The 23,448-nt window shown below is 37.3% G+C and overlaps 3 protein-coding genes across 3 annotated transcripts; 2 read left to right on the forward strand and 1 right to left on the reverse strand.

The window, feature by feature from the left end:
* Positions 1-695: 695 nt before the first annotated feature.
* LOC107624148 (uncharacterized) lies at positions 696-3,795 on the reverse strand. The gene is made up of 5 exons (XM_088485342.1): positions 3,594-3,795; positions 3,082-3,257; positions 2,501-2,599; positions 2,243-2,394; positions 696-1,310 (listed from the first exon to the last, which is right to left on the reverse strand). The coding sequence occupies exons 2-5, from the start codon at positions 3,250-3,252 to the stop codon at positions 923-925; spliced, it is 810 nt and encodes a 269-aa protein (XP_088341468.1). The 5' UTR covers positions 3,253-3,257; positions 3,594-3,795; the 3' UTR covers positions 696-922.
* Positions 3,796-12,232: 8,437 nt separating this feature from the next.
* On the forward strand, positions 12,233-13,344 carry LOC148582019 (zinc finger BED domain-containing protein RICESLEEPER 2-like). The gene is made up of 2 exons (XM_088495045.1): positions 12,233-12,306; positions 12,468-13,344. The coding sequence occupies exons 1-2, from the start codon at positions 12,233-12,235 to the stop codon at positions 13,342-13,344; spliced, it is 951 nt and encodes a 316-aa protein (XP_088351171.1).
* A 7,656-nt stretch (positions 13,345-21,000) lies between these two features.
* LOC107624383 (DUF1262 family protein (DUF1262)) lies at positions 21,001-23,230 on the forward strand. The gene is made up of 2 exons (XM_016326882.3): positions 21,001-21,473; positions 22,326-23,230. The coding sequence occupies exons 1-2, from the start codon at positions 21,157-21,159 to the stop codon at positions 23,191-23,193; spliced, it is 1,185 nt and encodes a 394-aa protein (XP_016182368.1). The 5' UTR covers positions 21,001-21,156; the 3' UTR covers positions 23,194-23,230.
* Positions 23,231-23,448: the final 218 nt, after the last annotated feature.

Genomic DNA, 23,448 nt, shown 5'->3' on the forward strand with positions numbered 1-23,448 from the left:
AGCTAATGACTTCGGATTTTCCGATGAGATTGGCGACGATGGAGGTGGCTTCGAAGATGATGGAGGAGGTGTCGACGCCGTTGAGAGAGACGTTGGTGGAGATGTTGAGGCACGACATCATTTCTCTCTTTGTTCTCAACTGCTTCCAGTGAACTGAACAAATGAAGAGATGAACAAGGAGGAAGAAGAAGGGGTAGGGAGGAGGGTTTTTAGTCCCTACAGCCATTTGGAGGTGACACATGACACTGTTACCTAACACGTCAGCAGCAACCTTTTGTCATTGTCATCCGATAACAGGGGTTGATTTGTCCATTTTCCTTAATGGGTGGGGGCTAGTTGAAATTTAAGAATAATTAAAATGCGCTATATCTCACAGAAAAAAGGCCTTTAATTAAAATGCGCTATATCTCACAGAAAAAAGGTCAAGGCCAGATAGGGTATTTACCCAATAATAAACATATATAACCACCGTACTCATTTTTTGCTCGTATCTCTCTCTTTACTTCTGTTCACAAACTAAGAATCACATTGCACCCTTTGCTGTTTTTTATGGTAAAGTTGCTTAGACACATGGAAAGCTCTAAGCCAAACAGAACAGAACAATGTATGATATTGGCTGATTAGATGAAAAGTGAACAAGGTTTACAACTACAAAATCAAACTTCAGTGTGTTTTCACAATGGCATACATAATAATTTTATAAAAGAATGATGTTTCAACTTTCTATTGATAAGTACCAAAAAGAATAAGCATAAATGTGGAGAAGAGAAGGCCTGTAATTATGCATTTCTGTTAAGGTTTAATCCCCAACCAAACAAACAATGGGGAAACAAAAAAGCCCATATATTACAATTCTCCAGCATCAACAACCAAAGAATATTATCACTAAGAATTGCTTCTAAGTACAGTTAATCTATTCCCACTACAAAAGCCAGTTGATTGTAATGTTGCCAAGCCATGTGAACAATGGAAACTGGACCAAAGCAATAAACAGCAAGAGATAGTGGTGTCTGCTTGAATCATAACTTCTCACCTCTGCGAAAAGGACTCTCTTCATTGTTTTCACCAAGAATACTCCCATGCATAAGCAGGTCCACGGCATCAAAAAGTAGTAAGAGTAACCCAATATTATTCTTCCAAGAACGGCCAAACATATACCGGTGAAAGTATAACCAGCATATGCTATAATGTCTAGCAGTGGCGCTTCCCCACTGCCCAATGAAAGTAATGTTACTTTTAGCAGTGAAGCTTGCATAAACCAACCAAGCAATCCCTTGATGAATAACAAGTTCAAAGCTTCTGGACTAAACCTGGACATAAATATTATACAGTACCATTAAGAAACTTTGAGAAAACATGGAGAGAAGCTAGAGAGTGAACAAAAATGAGTTATACAGACTAAACTAAATTCTCAGTGTAACAAATCATAGCACAATCGTGAAAAAATTCTAAATAAAAATCATGAAAATAGAATTCACAATCTCTGTAACATCTAAGAAGCTCAAGACTTCTAATGCTTCCAATTAAGTTCTTACGGAATGTTAGACTGAAACATATTAATAAATTTTCGACTTAGGAAAAACAATTTTAGTACTTCAAACATAACTGGAAGAAGGGAAAAAAAGTCATGACACCTAGAAACTACAACACATTATACACTGATATGCCGAAGTTATTTGCAATGAAGAAAATTTCTAATGTTAAGCACTTTCAATATAACTTAGAGCATCATCTGTTTCATTGCACCACCACATAAGAGGTATTGTACTTCCTTCCCTGCCACATTATACCACACAACACACAGATCCTTTTCACATAATCATTTACCAACACTTTAAAATAGAGCAATTAAATTCATAATACATGGTTGAGACATTAAAGCCTAAAGGAGGGAAGTAGATTGATCATTTAAAATTATCCCTATCTACAATAGCACATTAGGCATTAGCTGATATTTTGGTAAAATTGGTTCTGAAAATGCAACCTCCGGAACTGCTGTCATAGTATAACCACGAAAGTTTAATGTAAAAACAATGCATCTTAAGCTATGCTTGCACTTTTCTTCCCAGGAGTACTATTTATTATGCAACATAGAGAAAATAATTGCAATATAAAAGACATGATATTTTACACAATCAGGTAATATAGCATCATAGTTAACCCAAACTTGATACTAATAGAGCATGCCAATACTGAATACTCTAGCATGAAAATGAAAGCAAGGAAGAGAAGATTCACGTACTTTCCATGAAGACCCAATGAGAGGCCCGCAAGAACAACATAGGTACCGAATGCCATTAATGGAATGTATAGATCTGGCGCGTTTATGTCATAAATTGGTGGTTTATAGGACAGCCTGCCACCAACTGGTTCAGTAATTCTAGTCCAATGACCCTGAACAAGGAAAAGAAAACAACAATATAACCAACAAGTACATGAAATAGGATAATAAAATGGAAACCCAAGGAAAGATGCAGGAGGGAGTGACATTACTGCTTACCCGATGCAGGAATGGAAACAAAACCACCTTCAATTTGTTCTTGACATAATGGTCATTAACTTGAAAGTAGTATTGAGGGTCAGAAAAGTATCGACTTATCTGCCATTTAATAAAATACATAAACATTGAATCCACATCTTTAGAGAGTATCTATAGTTAAAGTAAGCAGAGATAGAAAATCAAGGTATATAATGCTAATTATTTATTTATTTTTGGTTTATCCTTCAAAACTGAAAGTGAGAACATAAGACACATATGAAATAGACTGTAAAAGCAAATAAAAAAGAATCTCAAACTTTCATGAAAGTATGAAACTAAACTGAGAACTCTACACATTAAAGTGCCAATTACACATCGACTCTGAAAATCAACAGATAAGCACTACATACATTAGATCAACCACTTAGAGATGATACATAATCAAATGAATAAGCTTCAACAACATCATGTTTAGCTAAATGTAGTCGACTATATAGATCAACCGCCGCTATTTCTTCCCATCATAATGTTGAAATCATGTCCACAAACATCTAGTAAAATAAATTCTTTGCAAAGAACAATGGTAGAAGAATGAAACTTACATTGCTCTGGACATACTCAGAACTTGACCCTAATATTTTCCCTCCATAAGCACCCAATCCACCTCGAATGAGTCCTGAGCCGGCAACATTGAATGCACTCCCAAAAGGGTTAGGTTGCGAACTCGCCGGAGGCTGCTGTATTCCGGGTTGCGGTCCAACATTATTGTACATTCTTGCTGCAATTATCACAACAAAACAATAAGCACCATAAATCATTTCCACATATTTCATATTGCATAGTAATAAACATTCTTACAAAAACCGATCACAAGGGTTCAAAAAAATAACATTACATGCAACTAATTGATTCGGTTATAGAGAACGATAAGTACGAAGGACTCAACAGAACCAAAGCTCATAAAACCCTAATTCACCAAAAATAAAGAGCGAAATGAACGTAGATTCGAGATCCATCAGAGAAGCAATAGAAATTTACGGATCGCATGTAAATTAGAAAACAACGTAATCTGTCATTCGAAGAGTTGTGAAGAAGGAGGAGGAGGAGGAGGAACCTGGTAGTAGATTGGTGAGAGGGAAAAAATGGCGCCGGAAACAACGAGAAGAAGAAGAAGAAGAAAGAGTGTGAGTTGGGCGAAGCAGATCTGATCTGAGATATGGGAACTGAGAGAGATGAGCCTTCTTTGTAACTGCTACTCACACCATACGCAAATTCAATGTTTTTTCTTTTTCTTTTTTTTTTTCAAATAATATCACAAATTGGTCGGTAACAGTTTTTTTTATTAAATAAATTAGTTTGTAATAAAAAATTCTGATAAATTAATCTTTAACTAGTATTTTTATCCATAATAACATTACAGAAATATAAATTTTTTCAAATTTTATCGATTTTGTTCTGATATTATAGATTATGACACAAAAAATTTATAAAATTAAATTACTTTTACAAAAACATTGTAGGAGACAAAAGTTTTTATCGACTAAAAAGGTCAGAGCCTTTGTAGATTAAAAAAATCAAATAATATGATTTTTAGTTATTATTTTTAGGTGAAAGAATTTAATTTTTTATTAATAATTAATTTTAATATTCATTTCTAGAATTTAAAAGAATTTAACGTATATACTTTTATATTTGATTAGATGTTAAGTCTGTTGCACAAATAGAAATAATTAAATTTTATGCTTGATATTTAAAAATAATTTTTTTCTCTATGTATATAAAAATATAATTAGATATTAGCACCAAAAGTTTATATTGATAGTTATAAAATTAACTTAAAATTATTTTTAAAAAATAATTGAATCTTGATTCTAACTTTTAATCACAATATTAGTATTCTCTCCAAATTATATGTAATAAATATTTGAAGAAAGAGAAATAAAAATATATATTAAAAAGATAAGCAGTAAAATTTTAAAACTAAATAAAAAATATGTATATAATAATAATGTTATTATTTTTATTTGAATTTTATTATTTTGTTAATTTTATTTTATTTTTTAGAATATAAAAATAGATAAAAATAGAGAATGAGAGAGAAAAAAAGAGAAAGAAGAAGAATGAGAGGAGTTTGTTAATTTTGGAAAGAAAAAATTTATTTTAATTGTAATAAAAATATCAAGTGATACATTTTAATTTTTTAAATTATTATTATAAAATATAAATTATAAATTATATATAGAGTGAAGAAAAAGGTAGAGAGAAATAAAAAGAGAGAGAGAGAAAGGTGGATAAGAGAACGTAGAAATGGAGTTTATTAATTTTGAAAAAAAATTTCTTTTAATTTTAATAAGAAAGTATCATGTGACATATTTTGGTTATTAAATTAGTTAGTAATATGTAATATAATATATATATATATAATATAGTTATATTTCAATTTCAATTTTAATATTTTAATTTAATTTGAATACTGTTCATACCCTGACCCAATGCTAAAGGTACAGCTCCCAACGAGAGGCCCAATCCAAAGGATTGACCCTCCCTCTACATCGACCTTCCCTCAAGAAGTCGGTTCTTATCACGACCTGCTCTAAGGAAGTCGGGAGTACAGATTAACTGGCAGATAACACCTATTCGAATAGGTAACTGCCCCTAGAATCTCTCAACCCACTTCCAGGAGTCATATCCCAACTTCCCTAAGAGAAAGAGACGGTTAATCCTCCTTAAAAGGAGGATCTAATCCAACGGTGGTTATTGATTCACCACTATAAATACACTGACATCCCTCAGGTATCTCTAAGTCCCAATACTCTCTAGACCTGCTTACACCCTTGCTAACTTAAGCATCGGAGTATCTTTGCAGGTACCACCCCCATTCTCTCGTGCACATAAGTCGGACGGAGGCCCCAAGGCGTAAACCTGCTCGGAGGTTCCCTTCCTCAGACGATTGGGCCAACCAGCGAGTCCAGCCCATTAATCTCTGGTTACCCAACGTAACATTGGTGCCGTTGTCAGGGAACCGAGAGATCAACCAGTAATGGCGGACAATTCACCAGAAGATGGTCATACGGCGTCCGATTCTGAGCAAGAGAATCTCGACGCTGGAAACAATGATGCGAATATGGCGACCCACCAGGGTGGCGCCGATCAGAACAGAGAAGGTACTTCAGGATTAAAGGACCCAAAGGCAAACTCTTCTAATGGGCGCGAGTCCAGAAAGGACGGACAACCCCATGCAACCAACTTCATGGGGCTATTCCACGGCCACCAAGGGCGTTTGGAACAACTGGAGCAGGAATTGGAACGACAGTGAGAGGCGGAGAGAAACTTAAGGAATGAGATAGCGCAATGAAAAGAGCTAGAAGAAAAGCTCTTAAGGCTGGAATCCGCTCTCAAAAGTCGGAACTCCCACAATGATTGAGAAGATTCCCCCCTGGAGGAGAAGATCCGTTCAGCGAGGACATAATGAGGCCAAAAGTTCCAAGAAACTTCAAAAGCCCTGATATGAACCTCTATGATGGAACCACTGATCCAAAGCATCATCTAAGTAACTTCAAAAGCCGGATGTACCTGGCTGACGCTTCTGATGCTACTCGTTGTAAAGCTTTCCCGACCACCTTGTCGAAAACAGCAATGAAGTGGTTCGACAGCCTCCCTCCAAGATCGGTCACTAGCTTCGAAGACCTCTCGCGGAAGTTCTTAATGCGATTCTCCATCCAGAAGGATAAAGTAAAGCATGCACCGAGCCTCCTAGGGGTAAAACAAGAGGTCAGGGAGTCTTTACGGGACTACATGGAGAGATTCAACAAAGCATGCCTGGAGATTCAAGACCTGCCTACAGAAGCAGTTATCATGGGGCTAGTAAACGGACTCCAAGAAGGCCCCTTCTCCCAGTCCATATCTAAAAGGCACCCCGCCTCCTTGAGCGATGTACAAGAACGAGCTAAAAAGTACATCAACATGGAGAAAAATGCCAGATTACGAGAACCGAGTTGGCAACTTGGGCACCCTAACTCAACAAAAGAGAAAGAAAGAGAGCCCAAGAAAAAAGAGGAAGTCGGTTCTGAAAGGCCTAGGAGATATCACTCTTATACTCCCTTGAGAGTTTCCCTAGTTGACGTCTACAGGGAAATCTGCCATACTGAAAGACTACCTCCCCCTAGACCCATCAAAAACAAAAAAGGAGGAAGTCGTGGCGACTACTGTGAGTACCATAAGCTATATGGTCACTCAAAAAATGATTGTTACGACCTTAAAAATGTGATAGAAAAGTTGGCCAGAGAAGGTCGGCTCGATAAATATCTCATGGAAAGGTCGGACTATCAGGGAAAAAGGAAGCGAGACGACGAGGACCGGAGAGATCCACCCCCACAAACCCCAGAAAGACACATACATACGATCTCCGGGGGGTTCGGGGGAGGTGGCCTCACAAAGTCGGCTCGCAAAAGACATTTGAAGGAAGTCTACCAGGTCGGGAGCCAGGTTCCCGACTTTCCCACTATCTCGTTTATCAAAGAAGATGGACAAGGAGTCATACCTGGACATGACGATCCGGTAGTAATAACCATGATCCTTGCCAATGCCCATCTTCATAGGACTCTGGTGGATCAGGGAAGCTCCGCCGACATCCTCTTCAAACCAGCATTTGACAAGTTGGGGTTGGATGAGAAGGAGTTGAGAGCCTACCCTGACACCCTGTATGAACTGGGGGACGCACCAATAAAACCACTGGGATACATACCCCTTCACACCACTTTTGAAAAAGGGGAAAAATCCAAAACTCTGAGTATCAACTTCATAGTCATCGACCTAGGGTCAGCTTGTAATGCCTTAATAGGCAGAACTACCCTAAACCGGCTCGGAGCAGTGGTATCCACCCCCTCACCTTTGCATGAAATTCCCAACACCAAAGGGAATAGCAACAATCAGGGGAGACCAGAAAATAGCAAGGAAATGCTACAATGAAAGCATAAACCTAAGAGAGAAAGGAAAGGAGGTACACACCATCGAGCTCGAAGGAGTCAGAGCTAAGGAAGAATTGCGACCACAACTAGGGGAAAAACTAAGGAGGTGCAGGTCGGAAAAGAGGAAGGAAAAAACACTAACATAGGAGCCGATTTGAAAGAAGAATTGAAAGAGAGGCTCATAAAACTCCTACGAGAAAATTCCGACCTCTTTGCCTGGAAAGCTTCCGACATGCCCGGGATAGACCCCGAACTCATGTCACACAAACTGTCAGTTTACCCCGGATCGCGACCTGTCCAACAAAGAAGACGGAAGCTCAGACCCAAAAGGGCTCAAGTGGTGGAAGAACAAGTGTAAGCACTCTTAGAAGCCGGATTCATCAAAGAGGTCAAATATTCGGCCTGGCTAGTAAACGTGGTGCTGGTAAAAAAATAAAACGGCAAGTGGAGGATGTGCGTCGATTACACCGACCTGAACAAGGCGTGTCCCAAAGACCCATATCCACTTCCAAGCATTAATACTCTAGTAGAATCCAGCTCAGTGTATCGGTACTTGTCGTTCATGGATGCATACTCGGGATACAATCAAATCCCGATGTACAAGTCAGATAAAGAAAAAACATCATTCATCACACCCAGAGCAAATTACTGCTATGTGGTTATGCCGTTTGGCTTAAAAAATGCGGGTGCCACATACCAAAGGTTGATGAATAAGGTGTTTGCATCTCACCTTGGAGGGCTGATGGAAGTCTATGTAGATGACATGCTAGTAAAAACCAAGGATGAGACCGACCTCTTGGCAGACCTCACACAAGTATTCAACACCATAAGGTTGCATGGGATGAGGTTAAATCCCGCAAAATGCACCTTCACAGTAGAGGCCGAAAAATTTCTAGGGTTTATGCTTACACAAAGAGGAATTGAAGCCAATCCCGACAAGTGTAAAGCAGTCCTAGAAATGAAAAGCCCAACTTACTTAAAAGAGGTCCAATAACTGAACGGACGACTTGCCAACCTCTCCAGGTTTTTGGCAGGATCTGCATTAAGATCCCTACCACTTTTTTCCTTACTAAGAAAAGGATGCAAATTTGAATGGACTCCTGAGTGCGAAGAAGCATTTCAGGAGTTAAAAAGATTTTTAAGCCGACCTCCCATTCTGACCCGACCTAAAGTCGGGGAAGAACTCGTCCTTTATTTGTCCGTAGCGGACAAGGCTGTAGCATCAGCCCTGATACGGGAAGACGAGGTCGGACAGCATCCTGTATACTTCACCAGCAAAGTTCTATAGGGCCCTGAATTAAGGTATCAAAAACTCGAGAAGTTTGCGTACGCCTTAATCGTAGCTTGTCGAAGGTTACGGCCTTACTTTCAAGCTCACACAATAAGGGTCAGAAGAACCAACCCATGAAGCAAATCCTCCAGAAGACGGATATTGCGGGTAGAATGGTTCAATGGGCAATAAAGTTATCCGAGTTCGACTTAAAATATGAGACTCGGACAGTAATAAAAACCCAGTGCCTCACCGACTTCATGGCCGAATATGTAGGAAACCAAGAGGAAGAATCCACCACGTGGGAGTTATACGTGGATGGATCCTCTAACAAAATGGGAAGTGGAGCAGGTATAATACTGGTCAACGAAGGGGAAACCCAAATAGAAGTCTCCCTCAAGTTTGAATTCCCAGCTTCCAACAACCAGGCAGAATATGAAGCCTTGATTGTAGGGCTAAAACTGGCAGAAGAAGTCGGTGCAACAAAAGTAGTAGTATACAGCGACTCTCAGGTGGTGACCTCTCAGATAAGTGGAGAGTACTAGGCTAAAGATCCCAACATGAAAATATACTTGGACAAAACCTTGGAGCACCTTAGGCACTTTACAGAAACCGAGATCAAGCATATAACTCGGGATCTCAACACCAGAGCAGACGCCCTCTCCAAGCTAGCAAGTACCAAACTAGGGGAAAATAATAGAAGCCTGATCCAAGAAACCCTCCAAAAGCCCTCTGTAGTAAAAACAGAGACCAAGCAAGATGTTCTTGAAGTTTTCGGATTAGGCCTCGGGTGGATGAACCCCTTGATTGAATATCTAAAGTTCGACATCCTACCCCAAGAGGAAAAAGAAGCTAAGAAAATCTGGAAGGAAGCACAAAACTACACTCTGGTGAGGAATATCCTTTACAAAAGAGGGATATCAACACCATTGTTGAAGTGCATCCCGACCTCAAGGACGATTGAAGTCTTGGAAGAGGTCCACAATGGTATCTGTGGAAATCATCTCGGAGCAAGGTCCCTGACTAGGAAAATCATCCGAGTCGGGTTCAACTGGCCGACTCTGCAGAAAGATGCCACCGAGTTCGTAAAGAGGTGTCAACCATGCCAAATGCATATGAACTTCCATGTCGCTCCCCCCGAGGAGCTCATAAGTATAATTTCTCTATAGCCTTTTGCTAAATAGGGATTGGACCTGTTAGGACCCTTTCCCCAAGCTCCAGGACAAGTAAAGTACTTAATTGTGGGAGTAGACTACTTCACAAAATGGATAGAAGCAGAGCCATTGGCCACCATTACTGCCCAGAGAAGTCGGAAGTTTCTCTACAAAAATATTATCACAAGGTATGGGGTACCACACTCCATCACCACGGATAATGGCACTCAGTTCACCGACTCAACCTTCAGAAACCTAGTAGCCAGTATGAAGATCAAACACCAGTTCACCTCGGTAGAACATCTACAAGCAAATGGACAAGCCGAGGCAGCCAACAAAGTTATACTGGCAGGACTAAAAAAAAGGTTGCAGGATGCAAAAGGAGCCTGGGCCGAAGAACTCCCCCAAGTACTATGGGCTTATCGGACGACACCTCAGTCTGCCACAGGGGAAACACCCTTCCGACTAGGGCTGGAAGTGAGTCAAGCCAGCTCATGAGCCAACTCGAGCTCGACTCGTTAATAGCTCGATAAGCTGAGCTCGTGAGCGGTGAGCCGAGCTTGAGCTTGGAATTGAGCTCATAAATTAAATGAGTCGAGCTTGAGTTTGGATAAGTTTAGCTCATTAGCTCGTGAGCTAGTTCGATTATATATATATATATATATATATATATATATCATCTATATTTTAATATTGTATATACACATTAAAGTAATAATATATAAATTTATATATATCTTTTGATTTATTCGTTTGTCAATACAAAAAAAATTGTGAGTTCCCAAAATGAATTTTTATCAAGTTCCTAGTTTCTATTTTTAGGAAATAGAAATTATAATTAATTATACGGTCTACTCATTTAGATTTTTATTAAATTAGAAACCAAAAGACAAAGAAACCTAAAGGGATAAAAATCATGAAATATAGTATAGCGGTACAGAATACCTTTATATTCACAATTCACAAATCACAAATCACAATGGTCATTGGTCAATGATAATGAACAGAGAGAACCAGAGAGGAATAGCAAGAGTTTTTTCCAAAAGAAAATCTCTTGACTTGCAGTGAATAGTTGATTTACTTCATTCTCTCAAATAGCAAATTGGTTTGTTCATCGATTTACTTTGAAAAACTCGATTACTTTGAAGTCTGATCTTTTTTTTCTGGGAATCAATTATCAAGTAAGTTATATTTTTTATGTTCTTTCAATTTTTGTTTTTCTCTTTTTGTTGATTTTTTTTAATCTTTGGAGTTCTTTTTCTATTGATTGTTCAACACATTTATTTTTCTACTGACAGTATCATGGAAATTTCTGAACTTGAAAATCAATTGTTAGTGTCTACTTCAAATGAAAACGCAAATAATATACAAAATGAAGAACTACTTTTTCCTATTGATGGAATATCATCACCAGAAATAGAAGTGGAACTTGAAGCAGAAGCATTAGACAACAATGAAGGAGAAAATCAAAGTGGAGAAGATGAAGAGGTAGAAGACAATGAAGATGAGGGTGTTATTCACAAAAATAAAAGGAAGAAAACCTCCTTTGTCTGGCAACATTTTAAAGAAGTAAAATTGTCTAATGGGGTTGTGAAGAATCAATGTGTTCATTGCAAAAGAAAATATGCTATAACTGACTCAAAAGCTACAAGTCAATTGAATAGGCATTTGAAGAACAATTGTCCTGGCTACAGAAAAATGGTGTTGGCAAAACAAAAAAAATTGAACTTCCCTCAAAGCGATTCAGCAGAGCATCCAAATGTCATTGGTCCTATGTTAGTAACTCCTGGTGGAAAGTATGATCATGCAAGACAAAGAGAAGTAACTGCACATTGGTTAATGATGCATGAGCATTCATTCAGCATTGTTGAAGAATTTGGTTTTTCATTGATGATGAAGTGCAATAATACAGCTTATGAGAAGATTGGTAGAAAAACGCTGAAAAGTGATTGTCTCAAAGTATATGAAGCTGAAAAGAAGAAGTTAAAGGCAAGTTTAAAAGATGTGAATAAAATTAGTTTAACTACTGATTTGTGGAAATCACAGAACCAGAAAATTGAGTATATGGTTATCACAGGTCATTACATTGATACAAATTGGATACTGCAAAAACGAGTTCTTAGTTTTGTTCATATTCCTCCACCTTGACGTGGTGTTGATATTGCAGATGCCATTTTCAAATGTCTTATTGAATGGGGTATCGAATCAAAGATTTATTCTATATCTGTAGATAATGCATCCTATAATGACTCATGCTTAAGGACATTGAAGGACATGATTTCAAGGCATAGAAAATTGCTTTGTGGAGAAAAGTTGTTTCATGTGCGATGTTGTGCACACATCTTAAACTTACTTGTTCAAGATGGATTGGGAAATAGCAGGAACAATTGAAAATATACGTGAGAATGTGAAGTTTATCAATCAGTCTGAGGCAAGGTTGCGTACATTCTCCGAGATTGTTCAACAATTGCAACTTCCTGGGAGAAAATTGATTCTTTACTGTCCTACACGATGGAATTCAACTTATCAAATGATATCTACAGCATTGCACTTTAAGGAAGTCTTCCCTCGATTCCAAGATCGTGAGCAAATTATAGATATCTTCCTGACCACGAAGAATGGGATAAAGTTGAAAAAATAGCTGAAGTTCTACAAGTGATCAATTGTGCAACCAATATCATATCTGGAAATGAATATCATACTGCCAACCTTTATCTTGCTGAGGTATTTCGCATTAAATTAATTTTGGATGAAGCTGTTAATAGTGGACCTTTTTTCATCAAGGAAATGGCTGCCAAAATGAAAGTGAAGTTTGATAAATATTGGAGTGAATGTAACCTTCTCATGGCTGTTGCTACTGTTTTAGATCCCATATGCAAATTGACAGGTCTTAAAATGTGCTTTCAGCAGATATATGGGCAAGAAGCTACAAGAAATATGACATTGGTGCATCAAATCTTGACAGAAATGTATCAAGAGTATGTCATTCTATCCAACGAGCAAGAAGGATCAACTTCACTGAGTGCAAGTGGCGAAAGTAGTATCAACTCTACAATGCAAAGTTCAAACTCCTCACAAACTGGGTGGTCAATAATGATAAATTTTGTAAAGGATGAAGAAGCAGTTCCAGCTTTAAAATCTGAGTTAGAGACTTACTTGGATGAACCAAAATATTTTCAAAGAGAACATGATGTAACTAGCTTCAGTGCTTTAGAATGGTGGAAGGTAAATCGTGGAAAATATAGGATATTATCTAGAATGGCAGCTGATGTTCTTGCTATTCCAATCTCAACTGTGGCTTCAGAGTCAACTTTTAGTGCTGGTGGAAGGGTAATTGATACATTTCGACCCTCACTAAGTCCGACTACAGTTGAAGCTTTAATTTGTGGAGGAGATTGGCTTCGAGTTTTTTATGGCCTAAGAAACAAGTCTAAGGTTGAAGATAGCTCTATGGAGATTACATTACCAATTTAAGTTGTCAAATAAATATTCAAAACTTGATAGCTGATAACTATAAGATGTAATGTTTTAAGTTTGTTAAATATATGGATGCATTGTTTTTTGTTTTGTTATATTAAAATTATAATTTTTTATATAGAACTATAGATTATGTTCCAGTTATTTGAGCCAGCTCGTGAGCTTTCCATGAGCTGAGCTTGAGCTTAAGAAATAGGCTCGATTGTTAATGAGCCGAGCCGTGAGCCAAGCTCAATTTTTGTGAGCTGAGCTTGAGCTTTGTCTGGCTCGGCTCAGCTCGGCTCACTTCCAGCCCTACTTTCGACTTGCCTATGGCGTGGAAGCCATGATACCAGTAGAAATCAACGTGCAAAGTCCAAGGGTGATCTTCTACGACGAGGTCAGGAACGTACAGGGGCACAAAGAGGAACTTAAACTGCTCCCTGAAATCCGAGAACAAGCCCAGATAAGAGAAGCGACACTAAAGCAAAGGATGACTACAAGGTACAACAAAAAAGTCATTCGAAGAAGCTTCAACCCAGACGACTTAGTTTTGATCAGAAATGACATTGGAGTCAATAAGTCGGGAGATGAAAAGCTAGCTGCCAATTGGAAAGGACCATACAAAATTAATGAGGTCTTAAGCAAAGGCTACTATAAGGTGACCGACTTAAACGGCACCGAGCTACCTAGATCATGGCATGCTTGTAATATGAAAAGGTACTATAGTTAAGAGCGAACTCTATTCCCTGATGTACTCTTTTTCCAACTTCATATTTTTTTCCCAAAGGGTTTTTCTGAAGGGGGGTTTTTAACGAGGCATCAAAATGGAGGCTAAGGGACTGCAAATTATCAACAAACCCTTAGTAGCAATAAAGTACCTTTGCGAATAAATAAATATCTTTTTCCAAATCTCTTTATAAATTCCTTTTATCTTTTTACCCTTTCTATGAAACGCGCCGACTTAAGCTCGACAAAGCGTGAAAATCCCATGAATCGACCTAGATGGTCGTCAGAATAAAACGGCGAGATACAAGTCGGTGTAAAGAGGTTATAAAAGTAGATCATCAAAAACTCAGAAACTAGTCGACTTACAAGTCGGAAAAATCGAGGACGAATGAAATGCATCGCAAAAATAACCTAAGTTACAGAAACTCCATAAATAAAAAATTGAGTATAAGGAACAACCAAAAGAGATAAGAAAATCCATCAAAAATCAAAGGCACAGACTGTCCCAGGTTCCTACGAGTTCAAAAATGACTTAGAACAAGAGACAGCTAAGCCAAGATAAAAAGATTTTCAAGAAAAAGATTTTCTCAAAGGGTTTTTTGCAAGAATAACACAAACAAAAAAGAATGCACGCAACAAAAAGTGTCCTAAACCCTTATCCAAAAAGGGTATTTTAAATATTTTGTTTACGGCCAAAAAAGGCCGAGAAATGTCAAGTCACCATCACCAAAGAGACAAAAATATAAATATTGTTTAAAAAACAGGGGGGCCACAGGCCGGGCCCCATATAGCCATCATAATTTAGTTGGAAGAAGGCAGACCACCACCAGAAGGAGAAGGGCCATCACCACCAGGACCAGGAAGAGGAGTCGGAACATCATCGGAAGGAGTCGGAGCAGGCTGGTCGGGACCTTCAGAAGGAACCTTCGAGGAACTCGGAGCATCACCCCGAGGAGGAGACTCAATTATCCTTTTCCCTCGAGTCTTCAACTCGAAATCCGTTTCAGGTCGGGGAGGGGAGACAATTACGCCATTCACCACGATCTTGTCAGGGTCCAAGGGAGAAAGATCTAAGTCGGGGGCGATAACTCCGACTTGTTCCTTAAAGATCCTCCATGCCTCCTCTGCCCCCTCAGCAATTGAATCCTCCAAATCCTGAAAAGAATCCCGACACCCAAAAAGCTCCTTCTTCAGGTCTAAGTTCTCCGTAAACAGCCTGATATAATTCTGCTCTACCTTCTCCTTAAGGCCCTCCGCCATGGCACACTGGCCCATCAACTTCTTCTCCCTCTCTCGAATCCGATCCTTCTCCTCTTTCAACTTGGTAACCTCCTCCTTCAACTTCTTTTCCTCATCCTAGTATAGAGAAATTCTCCCCTCAAGCTCCTCAACCTTTAGGACTGAACCCAAAGAACTAAGGAGAGTATGTTAAAAAATATCCAGGAGTCTCGTACACACCCCAGCCGCCCGGATGCTCCCTTGAACTATCACATTCAGATGGTTCCGAACCATAGCATCATCCATATTAATGGATGAATGAGGAAAAATATAGTTTCGGACAAATTGGAGACCATCGAATGTAGCCCCGGAAGAAGAGCCAGAAGTCTTTCGCTTCTTCTTTTCGGGTTCAAGAGAAGATCGGGGTGGAGGAGGAGAAGGAAGAGAAGAAGTAGAGGAAGAGGATACCACAAGGGGACGAGAGAAAGTCCCCAAATTATGAGGAGGATGAGGAGGAAGATTGCCAGTGGTCCTCACCCGAGATCTCTTTTTGGCATCTTGAACTTTTTTATAAGAGGAGGCAGAAGCTTTCTTCACCATTTCTGAAAAAGGAAAAGACAGGAAAACCAAGTTACAAGGAAGTCAGAGCAAAATCAAGCAAATCGGAACCAAATCAGAAGAAACCATATCTACCTAGTTGAGTCTGAATAAAGGTCGGAGACCCCTGGAGGAATTTTTTCGTATCAAGATAAGGGGCTCTCCCCCAAACTTCTCGGAGGAACCCCACAACAGCCTCTTCAACCTCATCTAAATCATCCAAACTATACTTCTCCACAGGAGAAGCCTCTGACCAGTATAAAGGGAAACGGGAAATAAAGTTTTCATCCAGAAAAAAGGGGTGGTGACCATCTACAACTTAAACTTTAAAAAAGAATTTTTTTAAGTCATGAAAGGATTCATCAAAAATATTGAAAACTCTCCGACCTTGAATAGCGCGGAAAGATACCCACTGTTGTTTATTATTTTGCCCACTAAAGGGCTTGGTCATATGAAAAAGATAAAAGAAAATCCTCAAAGAGGTCGAAAAATCTAAGGCCTGACTGATAAGTTGGTAAACCTTCAAAAAATTCCAAGAGTTGGGATGAAGTTGAATATGAGCAACACGGCAATGGTACAGAACAGAAATCTCGAAGACAGAAAAAGGCAAGAACACTCCCAGTCGAGTAAAAAGACTCTCATACATGAAAAAGAAATGAGGGTCCTCCTCAGAAGCCCTCCCAAAACAAATCTGGTCTTCCAGACCCGGGGCAATCAGCTCATATTTCGGCTCGTCCTCATCAAAAGCACAAATCCTATGATGCGTGCGAAGATCAGTGATATAGTCAGTATCTACCAAAGGTTCTTCTCCAAGAACCATAACATCCACCCACTAAGCGAGGAACTCTAGAGAAGACATTTCTCCCTATATAAAAGAGGATAACGAAACCTACAAAGGAAAAAGAAAAAAAAAGGATAAAAAACAAGGTCTCTAAGGGGCCTGGGGTCAGATCCTCAACGAAACAGAGTCACTAAGCCTATAGTCAACACTCCTCTCAAAGGAAAAGCATGCAAACAAAAGCATTTGTAAAACAGAGAGAACAGAGAAAAGAACTAACCTTTGCTTGAAAAAGGGGGGAAGCGGTAGTGGCTCGGAGAAAGGAGGAGTCCCTTCGAACATAGGTCTCTTTTGGATAGAGAATGCAAATACAACAGTTTTCAGAAACGAAACAAAGAAAGAGAGGAAAAATATTTATAAATACATTAGGGGCATAATAGTAAAAACGGAGCCAGTCATTAATGAGATGCGCCGTTACCAATGTAACCGCTCCCCATGTGTAAATACAAAAATCCCTAACAGACGCGACGTTTGATTAGACACGACTGTTGGGGAACTTTGAAACACATCGGTTCCGAAAAATCACGTCGGTTCCTCAACAGGTCGGTTATAAGCCCAAGTCAAAATACTCGAGCCCAACTCTTAAAAAGAAATTGTACTCGAGTAAGGGCACTGTTCATACCCTGGCCCAATGCTAAAGGCCCATGTCCCAACGAGAGGCCCAATCCAAATGATTGACCCTCCCTCTACACCGACCTTCCCTCAAGAAGTCGGTTCTTATCACGACCTACTATAAGGAAGTCGGGAGTACAGATTAACTGGCAGATAACACCTATTCGAATAGGTAACTGCCCCTAGAATCTCTCAACCCACTTCCAGGAGCCATATCCCAATTTTCCTAAGATAAAGGGACAGTTAATCCTCTTTAAAAGAAGGATCTACTCCAACAGTGGTTATTGGTTCACCACTATAAATACACTGACATCCCTCAGGTATCTCGAAGTCCCAATACTCTCTAGACATGCTTACACCTTGCTAACTTAAGCATCGGAGTGTCTTTGCAGGTACCATCCCCCATTCTCTCGTGCACATAAGTCGGACGGAGGCCCCCTAGGCGTAAACCTGCTCGGAGGTTTCCTTCCTCAGACGATTGGGCCAACCAGCGAGTCCAGCCCATTAATCTCCGGTTACCCAACGTAACAAATACAATTAGAAAATATCATGTTATATATTTTAATTGTCAAATTTGTAATTAGTCATTGATAATAATATATATTGATAATGATATATAAGAGAGATAGATTAAGTGAAGGAACGAGAGAAATAAAAAAAAAAAAAGAGAAGAAAGAAGGAAGAATTCTTTGAAGTTGATTTTAGAAGAAAATATTTGATTTTAATTGAAATAAAAAAGTGACAAGTGCTACATTTTGATTATAAAATTAGTAATATATAATAAAATATATAATAAAATATAGATTTTTTAAAATATTAGATAAATTAATTTTAAATAAAATAAAAAACATACTAATTCTTAATATTTTAAGCAAACTAATTATGTGTAAGCAAAAATATGTAGTTACTTTATATTTTTGTTTCCAATATTTGTGTTTTTAAAGGGAGAGACAATTTTTTTTTAAACAAAATTATTATGTATACACTAATATCAATCATTAAAATCGAACAATGTATTAGATAAATTTTGATAATTTTTTTAAAAATTCAATCCAATAATATTGTGGAGTTATTTGGAGGTTCAAAGGTACACTCTAGACTCTACCGTTTAGATCAATGTTAAATTTGAAGTCCACCCATAACCCATTATCTTCTTGATGAACGTAAAGAGTATGCGGGAGGGGTGTTCAAATTCAAACCGATCCAAATTAAACCGTTCATTCAATTTAATTCAAACTGAAAATCGATTAAAACCACATTCATTCGGATTTGATTGGATTCTATTTTTTGCAAATCGCTGGATTGGATCGGATTTCGGATCTAATTTTCATAACCGATCCAATCAAATTCAAACCGCACAATGTACTATAATATTATTATTTTATTATTATATTTACAATTATACTTATAACATGTTCAATTTTTTATACATTTTTATATTATTTATGTATTATTATTATTTAATAAATATTTTATGTTCAAAATGTTATTTATTTATTTATTTTAACTAATCTATAATTTTATTTCTATTGTTATGTTATTGTTGGCTTTTTAAGATATTGTTAAGACTTGTTATGTCATTGTTGATTATTTAAAATTTGATTATTTAAAATTTGATGTTGAGACTTGTTATATATATTTAATTTTTTTAATTTATAAAACTGCAAATCTAATCCAATCCAAACCGCTTGAAATTGGATCGGATCGGATCGGATTTTTTAAAAATAGCATTCAATTCAAATCGCACTACAAGTAAAATTAGTGTGCGAATCGGATGAATTTTTGAATCAAAACCGATCCAAACCGCACCGCAAACACCCCTAGTATGTGGTGCTCTTCAAATTTAATAGACTCGTAAAGTGGTAGAAAATACAACGTTCCTTCAAAGAAAGAAAAAACTATACAAAATTGGGCTCTTATATTGATGAACGGGGATGGTTATTTCCAAAGATGATTTGTTCATATCATCAAAATGTGGCTCTAATTATATAGCAAAGAAAGGAGTTCGATATCTCTATGATAAGTTTAAAATTGAAAATATCATTAGACACAGGATTCTTGTGTATTATTCAACAAATTCTTGGAATTATTAAAGAGGGGAAAGGGAAGAGAAGATGATTTGGAAAGTTGACAGTCCACTAAAATTCATGAAGCTTCACTAAATAGAGTAGACAGTGGTGCTGCTTTATCTTTTTTGGCAATCCAAATCATGCTACTTTCACTATCTATTTTAAATTTATAATAAGATAACAACTAAATAATTTAACAAATAATTACATATTCTTGTGTTTGTATCTGGGTAATTATCCTCAAGCTTCAAGGATTTAAGCAATTTTTGTTGCATTCGGTATTATATTGTGGAAATTACATTTTTTTAAATAATAGTAATATAAAAATATTGAGAAATTCTCCACATACAAACGTTTTTTTATACAAGTCTTTACAAGTGCACCTTCTTCTTCTTCTTGCGCACGTTCTTCTTCTTCTTCCTCTTCTTCTTTTTCTTTTCTTTCGTTTCTTGCCTTCTCTTTCTCCTTCTTCAACCATTACTGCACGTTTTCATTGCACATTTTTCTTCTTCTTACTGCATGTTCTTCTTCCTCTTATTCTTCTTTTTCTTTTCTTTCGTTTCTTGCCTTCTCTTTCTCCTTCTTCAACCATTACTGCACGTTTTCATTGCACATTTTTCTTCTTCTTACTGCATGTTCTTCTTCTTCTTCTTCTTCATTTACGTGCTTTTCTCTTTATTTTCTTTCTTTGCTATTCTCGATTTCCATTGTTTTTTGACATCAAGCTTTGAAATCGTTTTTGAAAAAGAAGAAGCAGCAGAAGATGAGGATGAGAAAGAGAAAGAGTTCTGAATTATGCTTAAGGTGTACTTCAACGAATTTTGGGTGTATTTCTGTAATCCTTTGGGTGTATTTCTATAATCGTTTGGGTGAATTCCTGTAACCGTTTGGGTGTATTTCTGTAATCCTTTGGGTGTATTTCTATATTCGTTTGAGTGTATTTCTGTAATCGTTTAGGTGTATTTCTGAAGTTCCATTATCTTCAAATTTTGCAAGAAACTCGTTTTCATGGAGGAAGAAGAAGAGTCGTTTATAATGCATGGTGAGTAGTGCGCTTTGGAAACAGGAAGTGGTTGAATAACGTGCGTTTATTTACTCTTGAACGTGGGAGTATAATACGTGTTTTTTGTTAGGCTTGTGTCAACTTGTAAGATTTGTAAGCCAAAAAGACTTGTATGTGTAGCAGGCCTCAGAAATATTAGATAAATAAATTATTTTTTGTAACTAAATCTAATAAAATATTTTTAGATATATTTTTTTATTTACAGTATACACGCGTTCAATTTCAATTTCAGCATCTTCTGTATTTTCTTTTAAATTGATTGAATTTGATTATTAGAAATATTTGTACACGTAGTATCACGGATATCGATAATAATAATAATAATAATTTGTATAAAGTTATTAGTTGAGAATTATAAAATGATTTAATATGTTTAATTAAATTATCTGATAACTTTCCATTATCAAATTTATACGAAAGAACCACATGAATTTTTTTAAAAAAATATTAATAATAATAAGTAACGAAAACAAAGTGGACACAAAAAATTGAAAGTAAAAGCAGAGTGCTTTTTCCCTTTAATTCTCTTTAATCCTTTACCAATTAGCGTATAGAGTGTAGTATCTCCATTAGCACCATGAAAGTGTGGCTTGTTTCTACTTTAATTTAATATGTCCTCTCATTTTCACATAACTTCATTAAGAAGCAACTGAATCTGATAAATCCCTCACATATTTTTGTTCTTTCTAGCACACTGAATAAAGATGTATGTGACTAGACCTTTGTCTATGTACAGAAGATCACCAAGTACTCTTGAAGTGGCAACACCAGATGCTCCATATTCCGGTTATTTAGTGATCACCGACGAGGAAGCGGAGGCGGAGGACGCCTGTTGTTGGCGGCTATGCCGGCGGAAGAATGTTAAGAGACTGCCCTTCCCTCAGGACAAGATCTTCAGAGTGAGTCACTCATCAGAGTATCAGCAAACTTCAGACACTAAGGTTTGGTTTGTGCCTGTGCCTAATCACCCTCTTTCTTCCAACCGTTACTATATCATTAGAGCTAGAGGAAGATACAAAGGGTACGTTTTATCATCTTCTTTTCTTCAATCTTCATATGAACCCTTAATAAATCTCATGCTTATAGTTATACCTATATATATAGGGTCTTTCTATCTAGTATCTCTAATTTGGCTACATATGTTTAAAAAATGAAATCATTTGTACAGAAAATTTAAGGACTTTAAGGTAGCGTTTGGTGGAGAGACAGAAACGGAAAGACTGAGACTGAGAGACTGAGACCAAGAGACAGAGATTGAAATAAATCTCAGTATTCTGTTTGGTGTAAAGTGGGAGATAGAAATTGAAACAAGAATGAAACTCTAATTTAAATTTTACAACGAGTAAAATTGAAATTAATTAATTGAAATGAAGATATTTTAGGTATAAAATGTTATTAAAGTTTAAGTCTCCATCTCTAAAAATTTTAGTCCTCTGTGTCCATACGTTTTGGAGGTACTGAAATACTGAAATTTTAGGGATAGAAACAGAAATTTTAGTACCAACCTCTGAACCAATAAAGATGATACTGAGTCTCAGTCTCTCAGTCTCTTTCTCAGTACCTCAAAACAAACACTACCTAAGTTTATAAGAAAATGTTCAGTTATAATTTTATATAATTTTATACAATGGTAAAAATTTAGGTGCAGTCAACTTCACATAAAATTAATAGTTAAGAATTGTTAAATGATTTGACTGATTTGATTAAATTTTTATCTAACGGCCGGAAAATCGACTGCGCTCGAATTTCCACCTTTTTTAAATTATTTGTTCAGCCGAAACTTATAAGAAGAAACAATTATATATCTAAGATGGTTGTAATATATGGTTGAATTTTATTGTGATAATGCTGGGAAAATGTTATGATATTGTAGGAAAGCTTGTAAATGCTCAAGAGAGGGTGACATTATCCGTTGCTGCTTCAGTGATCTCTTGAATGACCAAAAACCAAAGCCTTTCAACTTAAAAGACTTGTATCAAATCTTCAAGATTCATAATCACCACACCGGCGGATTCTTTGCTAAGTCGATCACGCCGGACGGCATACCTCCCACATTCCTAAGAAAGAAAGGTTGGAGACTCCGAATCTCCGGCTCATACCGATCTTGCAGGCTAAGCGAAGCGCTAGGCGTCGACGCTCCCCTCAGAGAACAGCTTCCTGATTTTAACTTTACAGTTTCAAGAAAACGCTCGCCTCCGGTGATAGTTGGAAAATGGTACTGTCCATTTATATTTGTAAGAGAAGGGAAGAGGGTGAAGAAACAAATGAACAAGTCCTTGTTTTATGTGATGACGTTGGAGCAAAAATGGGAAGAGATTTACTCTTGTGGAAGTGATGAAATAAGTGAAGAGGGTAATGTGGTAATTGTGAATGCATATGTGGAAAGAGAGGTTGCTTTAGTTTCAGGAATGGAAGCCACAAAGCATTCAAGAAGTGATTGTAACAGCATGTTTTGGTTTAGAGCGGTTAATCCATATAATAGGAGAAGGGTGAGTGTGGGGTTGAGTTCAGCAATAATTGAGAACATGAGGTGGGTTCAAGAGGCTGGAGGGTGGGTTAATGGGAATGGGAGAGAGAGGGTTGTGAGAGTGAGAGAAGAAGTGAAGAGTGAAAGTGATGAATGGCAAAGGTTTGCTTGTTATGTTTTGGTGGAGAGTTTTTGTCTTAGGACATTAGAAGGGAGGTTAGTCATTAGATATGATTTTAGGCATACACATAAGATCAAATATAAATGGGAATAAACCAACTTAGGCTTAGGCTGGTCGAATCTTCAGCTTACTCATCCATTTAACTAAATATTAGAATTTCAAATTCTGTATAATATACAGCAACCCATTAATCAATGACAAACTTTTAAATGGATTTCAAATTCATGACAAATTACTCCTTAATCTATCGAATTAAAAATAATATTAGATAACAAAAAAATATAAATAGAAATAAGAATGGCCAAAACAATGTTATGTTGTACCCCAATAAAAAAAAACTAAAGATTT

This window comes from Arachis ipaensis, chromosome B10 (genome assembly GCF_059453495.1).
Source record: "Arachis ipaensis isolate K30076 ecotype BB chromosome B10, ASM5945349v1, whole genome shotgun sequence".
NCBI lineage: Eukaryota > Viridiplantae > Streptophyta > Magnoliopsida > Fabales > Fabaceae > Arachis > Arachis ipaensis.